The 20,372-nt window shown below is 59.6% G+C and overlaps 4 protein-coding genes across 24 annotated transcripts in view; 2 read left to right on the top strand and 2 right to left on the bottom strand.

Moving 5' to 3' along the window:
• Positions 1-8,486, top strand: part of RANBP3 (RAN binding protein 3) — a 53,629-nt gene extending 45,143 nt beyond the window's left edge. For 13 of the 21 annotated variants that reach the window (XM_032465790.1, XM_032465792.1, XM_032465793.1 and 10 more), the window contains 4 exons: positions 1,395-1,515; positions 3,246-3,388; positions 3,888-4,071; positions 4,181-5,578. In XM_032465790.1, the coding sequence (XP_032321681.1) occupies positions 1,395-1,515; positions 3,246-3,388; positions 3,888-4,071; positions 4,181-4,224 (492 nt within the window). In that variant the 3' untranslated portion in view covers positions 4,225-5,578. Of the gene's footprint in view, positions 1-1,394; positions 1,516-3,245; positions 3,389-3,887; positions 4,072-4,180; positions 5,579-5,601; positions 6,110-6,195 lie in introns of those variants that run through there. The other 8 variants (XR_004314336.1, XR_004314335.1, XR_004314337.1 and 5 more) reach the window with 8 other exon arrangements.
• Positions 5,507-7,283, bottom strand: CAPS (calcyphosine). The gene is made up of 5 exons (XM_032465805.1): positions 7,153-7,283; positions 6,962-7,057; positions 6,710-6,887; positions 6,358-6,564; positions 5,507-6,291 (listed from the first exon to the last, which is right to left on the bottom strand). The coding sequence occupies exons 2-5, from the start codon at positions 7,042-7,044 to the stop codon at positions 6,190-6,192; spliced, it is 570 nt and encodes a 189-aa protein (XP_032321696.1). The 5' UTR covers positions 7,045-7,057; positions 7,153-7,283; the 3' UTR covers positions 5,507-6,189.
• A 188-nt stretch (positions 8,487-8,674) lies between the features above and the next one.
• On the bottom strand, positions 8,675-12,032 carry VMAC (vimentin type intermediate filament associated coiled-coil protein). Its single transcript, XM_032465807.1, has 2 exons — positions 11,694-12,032; positions 8,675-10,543 (listed from the first exon to the last, which is right to left on the bottom strand). Exons 1-2 carry the CDS (start codon positions 11,882-11,884, stop codon positions 10,225-10,227), a joined length of 510 nt encoding a protein of 169 aa, XP_032321698.1. The 5' UTR covers positions 11,885-12,032; the 3' UTR covers positions 8,675-10,224.
• Positions 12,033-12,920: 888 nt separating this feature from the next.
• NDUFA11 (NADH:ubiquinone oxidoreductase subunit A11) lies at positions 12,921-18,998 on the top strand. The gene is made up of 4 exons (XM_006177555.3): positions 12,921-13,110; positions 17,243-17,335; positions 17,440-17,562; positions 18,818-18,998. The coding sequence occupies exons 1-4, from the start codon at positions 13,014-13,016 to the stop codon at positions 18,928-18,930; spliced, it is 426 nt and encodes a 141-aa protein (XP_006177617.1). The 5' UTR covers positions 12,921-13,013; the 3' UTR covers positions 18,931-18,998.
• Positions 18,999-20,372: the final 1,374 nt, after the last annotated feature.

A 20,372-nucleotide genomic window follows, 5' to 3' on the forward strand; every position in this document is an offset into this window, starting at 1 on the left:
CTTAGCAGGTGCTTCCCTGCTTCTTGTGTCTCCTTGTATTGGAGCAAAAGGCGCTCTTCGAGACATTCTCAATAGTTCAGGGAATTACGGGCTGTGGTAACGCCTGCTCTCACCACCCAGAACCAGCAGCTGTGCTGCTCTTGTCACAGCGAGGGTGGGTACTGTGCTCGGTCATGAGGGGGAAGTCACCGTGGCCCAGCCATCCTGCGGGCTTGCCCACCCGCCTTCCTCTCCCGGGGCAGTGCGGCCAGTGTGCCCAGCCTCCTTCTGCTCCTCCTCCTCTCGCACGTGCCTGTGTGTATCTGTACACCACTTGTACACAGCATCAGGGAGCTGTTAACAAGGCGGTTTTAGTGGTATTTCTTTACATCGCTCACGGGCGTTTCTTAATCCATCCACGTTGAGAGATAGTGACTTTTAAAGATCTGCAGACTTTTTCTGTAAAGGGCCGCATATGGTCTCTGTTGCTTTTTTTTTCTCATGTGTAACAGTTTCATCGAGGAAAAGTGCATGCTATGAAATTCACTTTTAAAGCATACAGCTCAGTGGTTTTTAGTATATTCACAAGTTGTACAAACGTCACCACTAAGGTAGAACTTTTTAGTCCCCCAAAAAGAAACCTTGTGCCCGTTAACAGCCACTCCCCAGCCCCCGGCAGCCCCTCACCCACTTTCCATCCCTGTGGATGTCCCCTGCTGTGACACTTCTTATGCGTGGAAGGAATCGTGCGCTACGTGGCCTTTTATCTCTGGCTTCTCTCACTGAGCATCATGTTTTCAAGGTTCATCCACATTGTAACGTGTGTCAGTGTTCCACCCCTTTGCATGGCTGTGGTGATGAACCACGTTTGCTGATCCGTTCACCTGTCAGGGGGCACTGGGTTTGCCTCCACCTTGAGGGTGTTGAGAACAGTGCTGCTGCGGACTTTCACCTGCAAGTGTCCGTGTGGAACATGTTCCATTCCTCTTGGGTAGATATTTACGAGTGGAATTTCTGGACCGTGTGGTAACTCCATTTTAACATTTTGAAGAACTGTTTTCCACAGTGGCTGCACCACTTCACATTCCTGTCAGCGAGGTTGAGGGTTCCGATTTCTCCACGCCCTCCTCAGTCCCTGTTACCGTCTGTTGTCTGGTTATAGCCATCTAGTGGGTATGATGTGGTATCTCTTTGTGGTTTTGATTTGCATTTCCTTCAGGATTCTTGCTTTTTTTTTTAATTCTTCTCTAAAGATGTAAAATCCATTCTAGCTTGAGAGCAGGATGAAAACTGGCCAAGGGCCAGGTGTGTCCCCCAGACCATAGCTTGTTGACCCTGGTAGTTTGTGCAGGTTCCCAGGGTCCATCTGCCCAGCCAGGACCCCTGCTCACCCAGAGGCCCGCCTTGTGTTCCAGATCCAGTGTAAGCTGTTTGTCTTTGACAAGACCTCGCAGTCGTGGGTGGAGCGAGGCCGGGGGCTGCTCAGGCTCAACGACATGGCCTCAACCGAGGACGGCACGTTACAGTCCCGACTGGGTGAGCTGCGGCCGGCTCCCGCGGGGGGCCCAGGGCACTGCGGGCCCCTGTGATTCTCCTCCTGCCCAGTGTGCAAGTGGATAAAAGGGTTTCATGGCTTTTTAACTTAGTCTTTGATAATAAATGTGCCAGTTGTTTTGCGGTAGAAAGGAAAAGGAGGAAGTCAGATATCCACTAAAATCCCTGAATCTCTAAGAATTTTCTGGCAGTCCCTTCTTGTCTTGTGGATCTTTTTTAAGAAAGTGGGGGTGAATTTTTCTCTTGCCCTTTCACTTGCTATTTTGTGAGTATATTCCTTTGTCGTTCAATTTTCCTTAAAACGTGGCTGTTTTTGAAAAACTTCTCCATTAATACTCTGTTGACAGTGAATGTACTTAACCATTCCCCTATTGATGGACATTTGGATCATTCCTAATTTTTTGGTCTTGTGAACAGTGGTCCTGGGGCCTCCTATATGTGAACCGTATACCCAGAACTGTGTTTGTTACGGGGGTGCATGTGTCGGGGAGGGTGTTTATATACACACACATTTTAAGAAAATCAAGTGTAGATGTGTGAGATGTATGTGTGTGTTTCTGGTTTTTTTGGTTTTTTACCCTCCCAAGTTAAAGTTGCCCTCTGGCCTTTACAGAGCAGTTCCTGGCCCAGGCCTAGTTCCCACTGCATCCTTTCAGTAATGTTTTTATGCACTTGGGCTCAGAATCATCCCAAGATTGGAACAGAAATGACAATGGCCCTTCTATTTGGGCTCCGTTCCTTTTCCCCCTGTAGACGTCCCTCGATTTCTTTTTCACTTTTCCTTGCGAGACTGTTGATGCCCACGTGGACGGAGAGCAGTGTCTTGAGCCCCAGCTCTCGGCTCCCCTCCTCAGTCATCAGCCAGTGACCAGCCTTGCTGTGGCTGCGCCCCTTCCCTGGTTGAGACCATCCCAGCCGCGCTTTCCTTTCCCCCCACACAGCCTTCCCTCCAAGCCCCACCCCAGGGGGCAGACTGGGCTTGGGGGCCAGGCTCAGAGGGCTCGGGGGTGAGTGGGAGGAGATCCGGTCGGTTGGAGCCCCGGCTTTGGGTGACAATTGCTAACCCTCTCCAGGTTTGTTCCAGTGGGGAGAGCTGGGCTGGCAGGAAGTCGTGGGGTCACTTGTGTCCATGCGGTTGGCAGGGGTTAGGGCACGGGCAGGGTGACATTGGCCTTGGGCCTGCTGTGGGTAGAACTTGGGGTCTCCCATGCATTTCCAGAGAGGAAAGGTCTGCCCCTGTTTTTCTCCACCATGTACTGCTCTCAGTCTGTCTGCTCCCTCCTGATGGGAGCTCTGAGCAGCAGCTGGCCTCGACCTTTCTCCTGAAAAAAACAACATAGGGCAGAGACTGGGCATTGGCCTGCAGGTGGGGGACAGTCAGAGGGCGTCAGCCTCATGCCGTGCCACCCGTGTGCAGCCCACGCTGTCCCACCTCCATGCAGCGCACCTCCTGCTGCCTCCTGCTCTCCGCCTCCCCAGGGAAGCTGCCCCGACCTGCTGCATGCACTGGGCGTGGCCTCTGGTTCTGGGCCAGGGAGCGGGTGGTGCCAAGGCTGTTGTTCAGCAGACAGGTGGGAGGCTTTCACGGACCTTGGGAGAATCGTGGTAGTTCGCCCTGGGGTGCTGGCTTCCCTTCCAGACCCTGTGTGTCCTCATAGCTGGCTGTGGGCAGTGGTTGGGGGACCAGGGCTGAGCAGCCTTGTCGGTTGCAGTGATGCGGACCCAGGGCAGCCTGCGGCTGATCCTCAACACCAAGCTGTGGGCCCAGATGCAGATAGACAAGGCCAGTGAGAAGAGCATCCGCATCACAGCCATGGACACCGAGGACCAGGGCGTGAAGGTCTTCCTGATCTCGGTGAGCAGCCCCGGCTCAGGCTGCACTGCTGCCAGCCTCTCATGGAAGGGAGCTGCCCAAACAGCCCCCCAGACAAGGGTGGTGCCCCCCTGAACCCCTTCAGAAGGGAGGCTCCACCAGGCAGGACTGAGGGGTGGGTGGCCCTCTGCAGGGGAGCTCCATGGCACAGCACCCTGCAGCCTGCGCTGTGGTGTGGCCAGGGAGAGGAGGGAGCATCTAGGCAGGCCAGTCCCCAAAACAAGTGGGTCGGGCTGGCTCACTGAGGGCTGGCGCAGCCGCAGGCTCTGTGAACCCCTTAGGAAGACAGGCTCAGGGGCTGAGGGAGCTTCGGTTGGTGGTCCCCAGGTTTGGCAAGGAGAGGTCAGGCTGCTTCCCAGTCCCAGCCTGGGGGTTGTGGCGTCCCAGTATGGTGGGGGCGGCGGCCACACTGACCACATCGACCAGAAGGGGGTCTCCCCACGCGGCCTCGTAACCTGGCACTTGCCTCCGCCTCCCCCAGGCCAGCTCCAAGGACACAGGCCAGCTGTACGCGGCCCTGCACCACCGCATCCTGGCCCTGCGCAGCCGTGTGGAGCAGGAGCAGGAGGCCAAGACACCCGCCCCAGAGCCAGGAGCAGCCCCGTCCAACGAGGATGACAGTGACGACGACGACGTCCTGGCCCCATCGGGGGCCACCGGAGGCGGTGAGCCGGGCTGTCCCAGGACTGACCTCTGGGCGTGGGGGGCCTGGCCCCAGGGAATGGGGCTTTGTCCAGGGTGGGGACCTGATGGTGAGGCCACTGCTTCCCACAGGCACTGGCGACGAAGGGGACGGGCAGACAGCCGGGAGCACATAGCGCCGGGAGCCGGCTGCCCGCGAGCCTGCTGCTTTGTCCGTCTGTCCGCCTGCCCACCCGCCCCTCCCGCCGGCAGCGTCGAGGTGCGGGGCTCGGGAACCACACTCCCCGCTGGGTTGGCCACAGTCTGGATCCGCACGTCCCGTTCAGAAGCAGACTCGGGAACTGCCTGAATGTGGTTTGGGACACGAGACCTCATCATATTGATGAGCAAAGCGAAAAAGAACATTTCTTCCCTTCCCCTTTGAATTGAAATGGCACATTAAGACTTGTCACGGCTTCTCACTGGGACTGGGACACCGTGTTCTTCACCCCACCTCCCCATGCCGCCGGCCTCTCCCCGCCGCCGCCTGCCCAGGCCACCGGGTCTGTCCACACGAGTGTAAACACTGGGCCTGCTGGACGTCCTGCTAACTACTACCTTGACCTCCCATCTCCCGCGTTCTGACTGGGGGTTGTACTTGTAGCTCCTTTCCTCCCCTCCCCAGGCTATATATCCGGCTTCCTAGATTAAGGCGGTTCCGCGTTGTGAGCAGCACAGCTCCGCCGTGGGCTGCATCCTCACCCTGCGGCCCCGGCCCTGCGCTGGGGGTGCTCAGAGGGCTGCTCGAGGAGCCAGCCCCCACTTGTTCCCCACCAGGGTTCCTCCAGGCGACGTGGTGGGGTGTTGAGGGGTTGGGCCCCAGGCCTGGAGAGAGCCTATCGAGAAAAGGGTCACTAGCCCCGTCCTCCTGTCCGCCCTGCCCCACATGGGTCACCCATCGTCGGGCACCCAGGTGCAAGCCTGCTTCCTGCTGTTGGCTACTCCTTCCTTCACAGCCTTGGCCATCTCTGCCCCTCAAGACCATGCAGGGCTGGGGGCCTCTGTGACAGGCAGAGGGGGACCCTAGCAGGGCCTTTGAGGAGGGGACGGGGGACTGGTTCCAGACCACAGGCAGAACCCATGCTCACAGCACACACAGGAGCAGGTGCCCTCTGCCCATCCCTACCCAGAGCGTGGCTGAGAGCCAGCCGGGCACCACCCTCCTGGAGAGGCCTGCAGAGGTCTCCGTGCACAGGGCTCTGAGGGTTTGCAGAGGAAGCTGCCCGGCCTCACCCTCAGAGGGTCAGGAAAAGGCCGTCTCCACAGCTGTGCCGCCAACACCCCGGGTTGGCCCCGGTCAGCCCGAGCCCGAGCCCGAGCCAGGGGTAGACACCAAAGGGCCTCCCAGCAGATCCGGTCACACGTCTCTGCTTTAAGCCTTAGCCAACTAGTGACAAGTAAAACCAGATAACGCCCATGTGTTTTGGAACATTTATGTAAGATTGTCATATGAAATGTATTTGGGAACTACATTAAAACTTTTAACTAAAACGCTGGCCTCCTGTGTGCCCCAGGGGCCTCAGGAAGCCGGATGACCTGGCCCAGAACGGCCTCCGCTCCTCCGGGCGCAGTTCTTCCAGCAGCTTGGCCTGCCTGTGGGCTGCGGCCTTTGCCCCACGCTCCACACCCGGGCAGGTGACCGAGCTCAGCTGCCTTCCAAGAGTGGCCACCTCCGTGCAGAGCCTCGCTTCACAGAAGAGCCGTTTGCTTCCCCACCCAGGTGCTGCCTGGCTTCCCGGGGAACCATGGGGGTGGGGCAGGGAGGGGATGCTGGCAGGGTTCACTGAGCAGGGCATCTGGGGTGCGGGGCACCTGTGGCACCTGGTGAGGCCTGGGGTCAGCACAGCGTGGGCAGCGAGGGCCTTCCTCCCTGGGGTCCTGAGCCAGTGACCCATCATTGGGACGTTTGTCCCATTAACACCTGGTGGCCAAGCAGCCCTCGGAGACCTAGTCCAGCCAGTTCTGCGGCCTCCCACACTCCCCTCCATCCCCCAGCCGGGGGCTGCTCAGCTCAAACCCCAGGTGAGAGGGTCCCTGGCTCAGGGGTTTTGGTGGGGGGGGTCCTATGCTATGGTGGGGTGAGCTGAGGGGGTGCATGTTGCTCACAGCCGCCAGGCACTGGTCATCATGGCCACGAACTCCTCATCCGTATCCACAGAGGCACTCACGCCGCTGTAGTAGTCCTGGAACTCGGCCAGCGTGACCTGGGGGCAGACAGGCCGTAAGAGGGGACCTGTGGTTTGGGCGGGGGCGGTCCTCCGGGCACCCACCTGCCCATCCTTCTCAGAGGAGTCGAAGTTGTCCAAGAAGCGGCGGAGCACCTCTTCCTCCGTCCACTGCCCACTCCGCACCTTGGGGTGAGCGCGGCCGCCGTACACCCCCCTCAGGTCATCCACCATCACCACGCCATCCCCGCTGCGGTCCAGCTTGGCAAATGCAGCTGTGATGACCGCCTCCCGGGCCTGGGACATGGGGGGCTGGGAAGGGGGGAGTGGTGACCGGGGGTGCAGAGCTCGGGCGGCTGCCAGAGGCTCAGCGCTGCCACAGATAAGCCCACGAGAGCTCGGCACCCCGGGCGGCAGGGTGAAGGGACTTGGCTGTGATCACGCAGCCCAGCCTCACCCGCAGCGCCCGCAGGAACTCCTCCAGGTCCAGCGTCCCGCTGCCATCGCGGTCCCAGCGCCTGCACACACCCTCCGCCTCCGCCGTGTCCAGCGCCAGCCCCAGCTCAGCCAGGCCCCGCTGGAGCTCCCCCGCATCCAGGGATCGGCTCCCATCCCGGTCCAGGCGGCGGAAAAACCTGGGGGGCGGGGGCGCAGTTAGAAAGCAGTCTGTGGGCCTGGGGGGTCAGGAAGGTGTGAGGGGACAGCTCACTTGGCCAAACCCTGGATGCCCGAGGCCCCTCGGGACAGACACTGTGCCCGGAGTTTCTCCATAGTGGCGTCCACAGCATCCATGATCTCTGGGCAGCTGAGTGGGAGAGATCCGGGGGCCTTCTGCTCAGCCAGCCAGGCTATGGGCCGGTGCTGCCAGCCCACCCTGGCCAGCTGCCCCTGCTCACTCACCTGGCCTTTGTCCTGGAGTCCTCCGGATGGCCTCTCTGCCCAACACTGGCACCCAGCAGGACTGTTGCTAAGGGACAGTGCCCTGGAGACTGGGAGGGGCCCCAGCTGTAACACTCTCTGTGCCAGGGCCTCGTGGCCCTAGGCACAGCCCTCTCGCTGGTTTATGGCAGGCCAAGAGGGACAGGGCACTGCTCTTGCTGCTACCTCTGCCCACCCACTGTCCTGCTCACTCACCCCCAGCCCTGCAGTGCCCAGGCCTGGGATAGAGCCAGACCCGGACTAGGAGTGGGGAGGAGGGGGGAGCGGGGGAGGACAGTCATGTCCTAGCCACAGGGAGGAGGGCTGGGCCACAGCCCTGTAGGAACCACTGTCCTGGATGGAGAGAGGCAAGGCCCAATTCCTGTGTGACCTGGGGCAGGTCCCCTCCCCTCTCTGGGCTTCACCAGTTCCCTGCTCTTCACAGGGCAGCAGCCAAAGCTGCTGAGGGATCCGAGTTTAAAGGGCTTGAGGTGGCGCAGGCCCACGTCCAGCAGGAGGTGCTGAGACCAGTGCTGGCTGAGCTGAAACAGCTGGGCCCTCCAGACTCAGCGCTGAGTTGGACAGAGTAATTCCTGGTATTTTTGTCAATATGAGTGTTTTGGTGGTTGGTTTCTAGTTCTCAGAACGTCACTTGGTGGGTGACAAGCAGCAGAGCCAGGGGCTGCGGTCTTGGACAGAGAAGCGGCCCTGACCCCCGACACACATAACCCGAGAGGAACCAAGGCCGCCATCCCAGAGCGCCTGCGATGGGGACTTTGGACATCTTTGCCAACTGAGAGCGCTCCACCAACAGGCAGGATCACAAATGATGTTGGATTTCCCAGGACTTAAAACGTGGGCCCTGTTGGGGGACCCACCACCCAGAGACCCAGAGCTCATCAGAGGCTCTTCAAACTTTGGACTTGGACATGGCACAAAGGCGGTGTCAAAAATTGCTGCTGCAGTCAGAATCCAAGCTGTGGCTCACGTGTGACAGGCACTGTGATTCCAGCCACAGCTGATGCAGCACCATCGTTTTTATGAGAAACTGCAGTGTCTTTCTACTGCAGAAATTCTTATGGCTTGCTGCAGTCCAAAATTCTTTGGGTAGGCAAAGAAATAGTCCATTGTGTTATTTTTATGAGGATTACAAATGTTAAGATGTAACCACAATAATGATAGCTCTGTTTTGGCATCTCCACATCTTTAAGAGAATCAGAACTTCCACAATAAAAAACTGGAAGTGGCTGGGGCCCTCCCAACCCTGGGGGCCTTTCACTTTACCTCTCCAGGCCTCACTTTCCACAGCTGTAAAATGGGGCAGTGCCTGTGTCCATGGGTGGCTGAGGACACCAGATACACGGTATGCTGGCAAGTAGGGTGCCTTGCACAACCTCCCGGGACTGTAACTCATGTCTTCCCACCCAGCAGGGCCCCAACCTGGACCAGGAACTGCACAGGGACCACCTGCAGCCCCTGCACCAGGAAGAAAGGAACAACCAAGGCCAGGAAATCATTTGGTTTATTCTTGAGCTCAGACAGGCCCCAGCCTGCCTTCCCCTCGTACAGACTGCAACACGCTCCAATCCTTATTCATCCCGAGGAGACATCTGGGCCATTGTTAACCATGCTGAGGGGTCCCTGTTAGACAGCAGGCGGCACCCTCCTCGGGGCCCGGGATCAACGCTGTGCTCTGGGCTCTGAGGGGGCTGTGCCCCACAGCGGTTCCTGGTGGGACAATTCCCTGAGTTCAGGAGACCAGGAGACAGCTGTCCTGGTACCAGGCTGGGCACTTGGGCTGGGCAGAGGGCACAGGGTTCCCTGGTTTGATAAAAGCAAAGTGCCCCAAATGTCTCAGGCCAAGAAGGGCAGAGTAGAGATAAGGAGTTAAAAAATAGATTCTCTAGGGAATGTAAAAAATAAGCCAGTTACTGCTACAAAAGCTGCACTGGCTGGGGTGTGTAGGGGAGGATCTCAGATGTGCTAGGACCCCTGGCTCCCTGCAGGGCCCCTAGACCCATCCTGTTCCCACTGAGGTCCCAGGGTGTGCCAGGTGCTGGTGACAAACAACAAAGTCTCTGTCCTCGTGGAGCTTACAGTCTGATGGTAAGAAGTTAACATAAAGGAAATAAAATGGGGCAGTGGGAGTGGAGTGGGGAAGGATTACTTCAGATAAAGTGATCAGGGGGAAGGCCTCAGAGGTGACATTTGAGCAAAGACCTGAGTAACCAGGAGCCAGTCATGTGACATCTGGGGCCAAGCATTCTTGGAGGAGAGAACAGCCTGTGTAAAGGCCCTGAGGCAGGACGCTATCAGAGAAAGCTTTACAGGATGCCCAAAGTTTGCCTGGGCAGCAAAGCCAGCATCTCAACGTATCCCGTGTGCACACTCTTCCCTGGACTGAGGGAAGGACAGAATTAGGGGAAAAAATACCTAGAATTTAAAGTTTGTCTTCATACAACCTGAAAAATGTCCTGAGGCTTGAGAGTTCCAATTCTGGGCTGGGATGAAGAGCTAGAAAAAGATTTAGGATGGGGAGAGCTTCAGAAGGAACAAAACTCAAGGCAACAGGGGGCGAGGGAGAAAACCTCAAATGGTGTGGAACTTGATGCCATCTGCCTCCACTGGAGAAAGGTCGCAGACAGATGCTTCAGCAGCCAGACATCTGGCCCTAAGAGATAAGGGGGCCAAGAAACTCACACTCTGCCTAAAGAGGGTGCCCTGGACTCTGATCCAGGCAGGCACAGTCCAGTCTGAAGCCAGAAATCCAGATTTTTGCTTAAGTGCTGCCAGTTTTTCAACAAGAGTGATTGATTCAAAGTTTAGGTTTTTAAAAAAAAAAAAAAACTTCTGTCCGGGCTAAACATCCACATTTGGCCCACAGGCCACTCATTTGAAACCTGTGACTTTATAGCAGGCTCTGGTGCCTGGACAGGATTATGGCTCTGTCACCAGGTCCTCTCTGGGATACTGGTGACACCCAAGGATGCCCATGGTAGTGGAAAAAGTCCCCATCACGGCCCTCTTTCTCCATTCTGGAATCTGCTCTGGGACTCACACAGTGGTCCCAAACACCGCAGGCTGGAGGTGGTCCCTGTCCTCTTCCTCCCCAGTACTGTTGGCAAGGGGTGAGCTGGGCCCACCAGGGAGTGGGTGGCCAGGGTCACTGGCTGGCAAAGGCCCCAGGCGCTCGGCCTCAGCCAGGGAAGCCAGCAGCCCAGCCAAGGGTGGCCGGCGGCGGCAGATGTCCTGCAGGAGCTCAGCCCGGGGCTGCAGCTGCCCAATGAGCTTGTCCCTCTGGCGCACAGCTGCCTGCAGGCTCTGGACAGCAGCCTCGGAGGTCAGCAGCTGCTCCTGGAGAGCCGCAATCTCACTGGCAGGAAGGCAAGATGGGGCAGTTAGAACCAGAGGTCCTCTTCCCCCTGCCCCCAACCTCCATCCCTGTCAGGATAAAGCACCCCTCCCCTTGCTGTGGACCTAATGTCTGTGTCCTCGCTTTCCCAGATTCATGTGTTAAATCCCTACCCCTTCGATGTCGTAGTATTTGGAGATGGGGCCTTGAGAGGTAGGTAAAGTTTAGATGATGTCATGAGGGTTTCCTTATAAGAGACACCAGAGAGCCTGCTCTCTCTGTGCCATGTGAGGACACAGAAGATGACCATCTGCAAGCCAGGAAGAGGACCCTTCCCAAGAGCTGAGTCCATCAGCACCTTGATCCTGGACTTCCCAGCCTCCAAAACTGTGAGAAATAATTTGCTGCTGTTTAAGTCCCCAGTCTGCGGTATTCTATAACGACAACCTCAGTCGACTAACACACTCCCTCATCCATCCCTCTAGCTCTTCCTGCAGTTCCCTTTCCCCCCTACATCCTTTCCTGTTGTTCACCTTAGACAGCGCTTCCTCCAGGAAGCCTTCCCCAGGCCCCCTCAGAGTCGTGTGGCCCTCCATCAGAACCCCGATCACCCCAGACTGTAAGTGCCTAGCAATGTGTCTGCCTGAGGGCAGGGCTGCATAGGTCTTACAGATGTGCCCTAATACCGAGCACAGTGCATGGCACATAGTAGGTGCTCAGTGAAGATGTAATGAATCCAACAAGCTCTGAATTACTTCCCACCCAATCCTTAGCGCCTCCTTCCTCCCTAGGTACTTGTCTCATCTCTTTCAACCCTCATCTAGAGGGACTCTTCAAAACTGCTGATATGATCCCATCCTCCCCTCCTCAAGAACCTGCCATGGCTCCAATAGCAGGTGGTTGGTGGGGTCCCTGCATCACTCAGGACCAGCTGATTTTGCCTAGTGATAAAAATGGCCCCTGTTTAAGTTAGATATCCACGTTTGTGTGACAACTCTCAACTTTACATACTGATGACTAATTCAAGTATTGTGTTTGTTTTTTCAATCCCACCAATAGTACAGCTCCACGCGAATGCACACGGTTTCCCCTGCCGGTCCTCCTTTCCAATCTCGGCTCCATCTCTGCCCACCTCCTCCGAGAAGTCAACTTGGCCGGCCCCGAGCCTCACCGGTCCTTGGCGCGGCCCAGCTCGTCCAGGGCGGCACGCAGCTGCTGGTCGTGGCGGGCCAGGCGCTCCGCCTGGGCGCGCACCGTGCGCTCCGCCGCGTCCAGTCGCGCCTCCAGCTCCGCCGCGCGCCGGTGCACTGCCGCCAGGTGTGCGTTCGCCTCGCGGATCTGCAGGGGCGGCGGCGCTGACATGGCCCCAGCCGCAGTCCAGGCCTGGCCACGCCCACGGGAGGCCAGGAACCATCCTCAACCACGCCCCCTGAATCAGGCTCTGCCCCCAGGACTAGGTCGCGCCTTCCTCAAACCCAAACACCCTCACTGGTTCTGGCAACTCGAAACACCGCCCCTGAGCCCGGCCTAATTCCAAGATTGGCCAAGGTCTTGACAAGCCACGCCCCAGATTGGCCTGGTCCTCTGGTGGCGCCCCAGTTCAGGCTCTGGCAACAGGAGTGGTCACTCCTTTGAGACAGGCCCCGCCCTACTCAGAAGCTAACGCGCCCTGTTGGTCAGAGCCCACAAGCCTGACCAAGGCCCCCGGAACCGGCTGCGCTTCTCGCCATTGGCCACATCCACGCCTCTCAGACAATTATACAACTCCGGATTGGTCAAATTCCCCTTCAGATTATGTTTCGGGTCTGGCCACACCCCAAGCGTAGAGCATTCTCCATCCCTCCCAGGGGTTGGACTAGCCACAAACTGGGCACAGACTACGTGCCGCTAAGAATCCTAGCACTGGGATTGGACGCTTTCGCGTCAAGCCCTTGAGCCTGGCCACGCCCCTAAATAGTCACACGCTGTTCAGACTGCCGTTTAAGACGGGCCGTAGGGCGTGACCACGCTTCCCCACAGATTCTGGTGCTGGGAGTGGCCGCATTCCCCATGTCCCGCCCCATAACGACGTCTCGCTCCTATCACTTGGGCGCGCTCTCGTACAATCTCGTGCCTGTGGATTGGCCTAGTATCTCTGATAGTCCCGCCCCTACTTAGGCCCTACCTCTGGGACTCAAACCATTCCTGATCCAAGACTTTCTGAACTGGAACTAGCGACACCTGTCTTTACTGATCCTGTTTGTACTCAGTTTTCCCCTCCAGAAGTCGGCCAGGGGTGCACGCGCTCTTCCTTTGTGCCAGCCGAACCCAGCGCCTGAGCGAAAGCCGTGTCCACATCCGCGGCGCCCAATAAAGTTGCTCGCTTGTTGCCGGCCCGCCCGCTCGGGAGGCTGCGCGCGCCGCCCAGGAAGTCTCGCGAGAGCGAGCGGCATCTGCCCTTGGGCTTTGGGAGCCGGCGGGTCTTGCTGTGCGGGACTTGGGGTGCGCGGTCATGCGTAAGACGATTCTTCACCAGTACTTGGACATCCCCGAAGGCACCGAGTGCCACCGCAAGGCCTACGCCAGCACCAGTATCGGTGGTGCCGCTGGTGAGCGCCGGCCGGGTTCAGAGGGCTGAGGGCGCCAGGAGGTCGCCGGGTCACTGGGGGCTGCACGGGGACGTCCCGGAGGGGCTGCGGATCTTGCAGGGTGGCATATGGTTGTCGTCGGAGTGTCTGGGGCGGCCTTGGGATGCTGGGGGGCTCTTGTGCAAGATAAGCTTTGTAGGGATGACGGACTAACTCAGAAGGCGCAGAGAGATCATGGGGTCCCTGGGAGCTGTCCGAGGGGGTCCCATGGGGCTGAGAATCTCGTGGAGTGATACGTGGTCGTCGTCGGGGTGTCTGGGGAGACCACGGGGAACTCTTGTGAGAGATAGACGTGGGGGGGGGGTCTGGCTGGTTGGGGGATGGGCACTGGGAGGTCGTCGTCCATGTGACAAGGTGGTCAATGAGGTCATCAAAATCTCTGGGTGCTGGGATGTGGAGCTTATCATTGAAGCACTCACCAGGCTCTGGGGAAGTGGTTGAGTAGGACAAGGCCATTATTGAGGTCACAGGAGCTGGAAGATTCTGAGATTTCCCAACTGGGTGACTTGAGATTATTTGGAAGGATTATGGGTTATTTTTGAGGTGTCTGAGGGGAGACATTTGAGAAGGTGTTGGAGTAGGGTGAAGTCTTCTTAGGGTCCAGGAGAGCTGGGTGGTCAGAGACATCTGAAGCTTTTACTGGGGCCACCAGAGGGGTGGTAGGAGTGCTGAGGAAACGATAGGTGAAGTGGGTCAGTAGCTACTATAAGGGTAGCCTTGAAGGGTGTGTGGGGACCCACAGCCCTGGCATTCTCCTGCAGGGGAGACCCCAAGGTCTCGCCTCTTCCAGGCTCCTTTCCAGTCTCAGCCTGAGGCGTAGATATGATGGTTTCAGCCATCTCTGTGTCTCCAGCTCCTGAAGCAGGGCCTGGCAGAAGTTGAGTCTACACTGGGCAGCATTTGCATTCAGGTAGACCTAATCATCCCTGTCATTTTCTGCATCTTTAGTGAGATCCAGGATTACCATCTCTATTTCTCAGAGGCAGAAACAAAATTAGGGAGGTGTATTCACTCCCCCGGGGCCTTTTGGAGCCAGGGCTGCAAATCCAGGCCTGCTAATCTGCTCCTGGGGGTTACTGGGGCAAGAAATGTGCCTCCTGGGTCCATATGAAGGGTCTTAAGGGGCAAGCTGAAGGGGGAGTCCCAGGGGATGGGTTATGTGCAATCTGCTGGAATAACATTTTGTTAGGATGGTCAGGGGCACTTCTCTGGGGGCACTTCAAGAGCCCTGGAGGGCTGGGCAGCGTGTGTGGAGAGGTCACTGTCGGAGTATGTCATTCTGGTGGATTCGTACTGTGGGACGCTGACATTGGGGAGCGCCCCACAGGACTTGATGGGGGGTCCTGGTGGCATCTCAGGGGAGATTAAAGCAGGAGGACATCACCTGAGAGGCGTTTGGGGCCTGCAGGGAGATTTGGAGTAGTGAAGGGTTTAGGGGATGTCGAAACTGAGAAGGACATAAGGCTGGCATTTGTGAGAGGGAGTACACGTGCACACTCACAGATGCACACCCCGTTGAGGGGCCACTAAGGAAGACAGCGCGTCCCAGGAGTGGCGTACTGCCGAGTGAAGGAGGAGTCTCTAGGTGGGGGCTCATTGGAGGGTGTTTGAGCAGATGTGGGTGGGAACCTTGGACAGAGGTGCTGTGTCGGGCAGTCGTGGAGAGACTCAAATTTGGGGGTGGTCACTGGCTTCCGTGAGCCCGGCTGTGCCCCAGGGGTCTTTAAGTGTGTTGCTCACTTTCCCCACCAGCATTTTCTCACCAGCCAGCTCTACTCAACTTACCAGACCTGGTTTAAACGTACTCCTGGATCCTCCCCTCCCTGCCCCTCCTCCCTCCCCTGCCTCCCCTGGTCCTCACCCCAGAGAACTCCCCTGAGATGATGAGCCCAGCACATAGTAACTAGAATGAATGAGTGCCTTTGAATAAATGAATCAGTGAATGTGGGCACACAGTTACTGTTTGTGAATGAATGAATGCACACTGTGTCTGCAGGTCACTTCAGGAAGCCAATGGGGAGCCAGGAGCAAGTGGAGAGGCTGGGGGGATTCTTCTCAGGGGGTGATGGGGGCCTGTTTGAGACCCTCATTTGAGGGAGGCTGTGGCGTCAGAGGTGTCAGGTGGGCTCCTGGAGCAGAGGTGGGCATCACTTACTGAATGGTTGCTGGAGGAGAGCTGGGGGTTGGGGGGGACAGTCCTGGACCCAGAGATAATCCGGGGCTTCCAGGTCATCCACTCCCAGTTAGAGGACTTGTGAGGGGATGTGGGATGGTGGCGGCCCTCTCTCTGTCCAGCGTGGCCTGCGAACCGAGCGTCCCTTGGCCAGGACAGCAGGCGTGTGTGGGCAAGGTGGATGAGGTTCCCCCAGGGCTTGCTGCATGACTGGGCTCAGGGACCACTGCTGAGTCTTGTCAGTGGCTCCCTCGTTCCTGGCCCAGCTCTGGAGATCACGCCTCACCAGGTCCAGGCGGGACAGGAAGCCCCTTCTACTTAAGTCTCTTTACAAGCTGGGTGGGGGCACGTGTGAGAGATTGAGGATGGGAGCTTGCTGGGCGCGGGAGGCAGGGAGCCCCAGAGCAGACTCCAGCCCACTACGCTCTTCCCAGCCTTCAGCCCCTCTGAGGGTGAGCAGGGACCCTAGGGCTCATCGTGGGATTGGGAGAAATGAGGTCTGCGGGGTTCCCAGATGGGCACCTTGCCCATGGGAGCCGTCCGTGTATGTGGCTCCTTCCCCCTCATCCCTGGGCCTCAGTTTCCCCATCTGTGAAGTGGTGAGGGCTATCTTGGCCGTCCTCAGGGTTGCTCTGAAGATGAACCCCAGCCAAGGCTGGGGGGACACTGCTCAGCTGGGAAGGTCATCTGGGGGCCTGCAGGCAATAGAAGATAGAGTCTTGGGGACTGGGTGGGCCCTGCGTCCCTGGGCACCACTGAAGGGTAGCACTTGGCCTTTGGATCAGACCCACCTGGCTTCCAGGCTGCTCTGCCGGTGACGTTGGGCAAGTCGCTCTGCATGTCTGAGGGCCCCTCCCCTCCCGCCAAGTGATAGATAAGAGGAGACTGAGCCCCCTGGGCCCTGAGGGGGTGGATGGGGTGGTGGGAGCCCTAGCCGCCTGGCAGATGGCAGTTCTGTTTTGTCTGGGATGGGCTAGTCCCAGGGTCTCTGCTGGCAACTGGGCCACACTGGGGGTCTGTAAGGAGGGGAGTGGTTGTCTGCCCTGAGCAGAGTCAGCTGGCGGATGGAGAGCCCTGTGTTGGACTGTCCTGGTGGCAAAGAACCAGCCAAGTGGGTTTGGTCTACCTGTCCACCAAGGAGGGTCTCGTTGGGGAAGCCGCCCGAGGGTGCCCCAGCCTCTCCCCAAACCCACACACTGGCCCAGGTCAGCGTTCACTCAGGATGCCCCTGGGCAGAACATTGGTCCTTGCCACCCGCCCGGCACTTGGCTCCAGGTACCGCCTCCTCGACCAGAGCCCCTCACGCATAAAAGCCAACATCAGGGTCAGGGCAGCCAGGGCGACAGCAGAGTCAGAAAAGCTGACCAGGGTGGCCAGCCAAGCCAGCCAGGTGTGAGGGACGAGCCCAGGCTGAGCTGCCCACCCAGAGAGGGCCCAGCCGCCATGAGGGGGAGGCATTGGCAGCCCCGGGAGCCAGCCTTTGCCAAGGAGCCCTGGGCCCCACGGGAGAATGGAGCCTTTGATGGGAGGGGGACCAGATTGCCAGCCCAGCCGCCAAGGCCCCAGGCTCATCCTTGTGTCTGCCATGTGCTGGGCTGCTGCCCGGCGGAGGGCCGGCGATGGTGACGCAGGCAGTGTTCTGCAGGAGCTAGCATCGGTCAGGCCTGGTGGCTTGGGGTGAGGGTGAGGGCTCAGGCCTTGGAGCAGAAGAGCCAGGTTCGAGTCCCAGCTCAGCAGCTGTGGGACCCTGGGTGAGCCCTGTAACAGCCCCTCCCTGGCCAAGGGGTGGTGCTGGGAGCTGCCATGGTGGGTGCCGTGGGGACGAAGGGAGCTGGCATGTAGGATGGCAGAGGAGCCTCCCGCTGCTGGGCTGCTGCTGGAGGCCCAGGTCTGACCCCCTTGACCCCTCTTGTCCTGTAGGCCTGATGGTCTCTGCCTACAGCATCGCACTCTGGCCCCCGGGCTCCTTCCTGGAGGGAGTGGCGAGGACAGGACAGCACACATTCACCGCAGGTGAGCGGGCCTGCGGGCCTCTTGGCTTCTTGGGGGTCCTCCTGGCACCAATCTGGTCGTCACGCCCCTCTGGGCCCCTGACTCGGACTCTTCTGCCCCTGCAGCCGCCATCGGTGCCATATTCGGCCTCACCTCCTGCATCAGCGCCCAGGTCCGAGAGAAGCCCGATGACCCTCTGAACTACTTCATTGGAGGCTGCGCCGGAGGCTTGACCCTGGGAGCGCGCAGTGAGTGAACCCCCACCCCTGACTCTGCTGACCCTCCTCCCTCTCCATTCTCTCCCAGACTGGGGACCAGGAGGGGCCAGGTGTGCAGAATGCTCACCCCAGCAGAGGGGAGGACAGTCGTCCTGAAAGCTCCCAGTGCTTTTGAACCTCGGCCCCCAGCAGGTTTGACAGTAATAACAGCCGCCATCTAAGCACCTCCTGCGCACCCGTGGCTCCATGACACTCAGCGTGGCCCCCAGGGTTGTGCACGACCTGCCCCGTCCTCTCCTTGCCTTCGCTTCCTCCCTCTGTCCTCCTCGCTCACTCCATTCCAGCCACACGGCCTCCTCGCTGTTCCTCCAACATGCCAGGGCCTTTGCACGAGCTGTGTCCCTGCCTGAACGCCCTCCCCGCGACGTCAGCACAGCTCCCTCTCCCCCTCCTGACCCTCCGATGTGCAGTCTGCCCTCACTTCTGATCTCTCTGTCTGCTGCGCCTTGTCAGAGAACACGAGGTCACTGCCTGTCTCCGCCACCAGCCCCTGAGCACAGGGATGGCGGTGCTAGTTGACTGACTGCGCAGCCTGTTGGGGAGCTACTCCCACCACCCCCACTTTACAAGTGCAGGGACTGAGGCTCAGCGGGGATCAGGTGGTCCCGGGTTACCCAGGAACCAGCGGAAGGATGCCACCCTGACGGGAGGCAGGGCGGGGCCCCCAGGCCAGCCTGGCACAACGGAGCCACAGGGAATAGGAAGCAGACACCGCTCTTGCCGCCTCCCACAGCCTCGGGCCGCGGCGGGAGGAAAGGAGGCCATGCAGATAAACCACTGCGGCCCCTGGGAGGGCCCCGAGGAAGAAGGCTCGCGCTGTCCTGGCCTTTGCTCCGAGACCTGGGCTGAGGTCTGGGTTTGGCGCATGCCTCTGCGTCTGCGGTGGGGTGTGAGCCCCGCACCCAGGAGGCAGCACCCCCACACCCCCTGCTCTCCTCAGCGGGCATCCTGTGCTCTTTGCTTTGCTTCATGGCCCACAGGGCAGACCCGGGCTGGGACCCACCACATGTCACCCGTGACCCCTGCTCCTGGACCCAACAGCCTGCCTCCGTCTCCACACACATCTTCAGTTGGAGGGTCCAGGGACTCAGTCCCCGGGGAGTCCGTCGTGCCAGCCGCCCACTCTTTGAGGGAGGGCCGTCCTCTGAGGGTCACAGCCCGGCTCCCGGGACGGGCATGGGCAAGCCCCACCACGTACCTGATGCCACCTCTCCCGCTCTCGCAGCCCACAGCTCCGGGATTGGAGCCGCCAGCTGCGCGTACATGGGCATCATGGCTGCCCTGGTCAAGATGGGCCAGCTGGAGGGCTGGAAGGTGTTCGCAGAGCCCAAGGTGTGAGCCCCGCTGCCTCCCCAGGACATTGGGCAGGTTGAAGTTCGTCTGAAAATAAATTCTGTGTCTGTCTGTGTGAGTCTTCCTCCCCTTCCCCTCCTTCTCCAGGGCGAAGCCCTGCCAGAGAGGGCTGGGGTTCAGGCCGGCACCAGGAAGGCTCGGGCAGACGACGACGGGAGAGGGAGATAAGGCATCTGGGTCTGTGCCCTACAGGGCCGGTGGCGCCAGCCGGGCATCAGGCAGGGGTCGCCGGGCGGCAGCCACTTCCCTTGGCGGGCAGGAGCCTGCAGGTGGCCGGCCGGTTGTCCGGGAAGCTGGGCCCCATGACCCGCAGCCCTTCCTGCAGCCCCCGTGCAGGTCACAGGCCGGCCCCTCTCTGGGCCTCCCCCCAAAGCCAACAGCATGTGGGAAACATGCCCAGGCCCCACACACGGCTCACTTCCAAATTCCTGGGCGTTGGAGCGGAGAGGCACGGATGGCCTGGCCCCAGAGCCACATCCCCATATGACAGGTGGGTGACAGGCCACCAGGAGCCTGCTGGGCAGGGGCCCACAGTGGCATTGAAAGGAGGGCATCGAGGTCCGCACCCGCTCCCGCCTGTCAGGCGCAGTGATTTAGGCCACCCCGGAATGCTGGCGTGGCCCGGCCCCCGGGCCTTCTGCAGAACTGGCTCTGTCCGTCCTGGCAGCCAGAAAGGAAGGCCCGGCATGTTCCAGCATGCTTCAGTGGGCCATAAATTAGGGTTCTCCCAGGCCCCACCCTAGGGAGAAGGGCTGGGCAAGGGCAGGATTGGGTCCTGGTGGGGGATCTGGGCGCTACAGGTGGTCTGGGGGCTGGCTACAGGCTGGGCTGGCTGCAGCCCTCACACGCCCCCTCGCCAGTGTCTGGCCCTGTCCTGTTTCCTTCGTCTTCTCAAGCCTGCCCTAGGGGCCTGGACATGGTTGAAAGCCGAGTTCGGAGCCTTGCTTTCCTCCTCTGTCCACCCCAGGTGGTAACTAACCCTGGTGTTAAGCCGCTGAGACTAAACGTGGGAAGAGCAGAGTCCCGGCGCGCTGGGCTGGCCTCGCCCCGCTGGCTCCTCATGGCCCCCGCCCAGCACATCCTCCCGGGAGTGAGTGCCTGCTCGGGCTAATGCCCAGGCCTCGGTGCCTGTGCCCGGACTTGGAGCCCCTGAGAGAGGCTAGAGATGCCCTGGCCCATGGGCTGGGAAGGGAGGGCCCAGGAGGCCGTCTGAGCCCCTACAGAGGGCTCTGGGCTCCCAGACCTGCGTTTGAGTCCCAGTACTCGGTTCTTCCCTGGCTCTGTCCCCGTCCCCCACCTGGCAAGTGGGGATGACGGTCCCTCCCTCAGAGGTGTTCCCCGAAAAGGAAGATGGCTTTGCCCCAGGGAAGCGCCCCTTCCATGCCTTTCCGGAGGGTGGGGTCCCCTGCTCTCACCTGCCTAGTCTG

Source organism: Camelus ferus, chromosome 22 (genome assembly GCF_009834535.1).
Source record: "Camelus ferus isolate YT-003-E chromosome 22, BCGSAC_Cfer_1.0, whole genome shotgun sequence".
NCBI lineage: Eukaryota > Metazoa > Chordata > Mammalia > Artiodactyla > Camelidae > Camelus > Camelus ferus.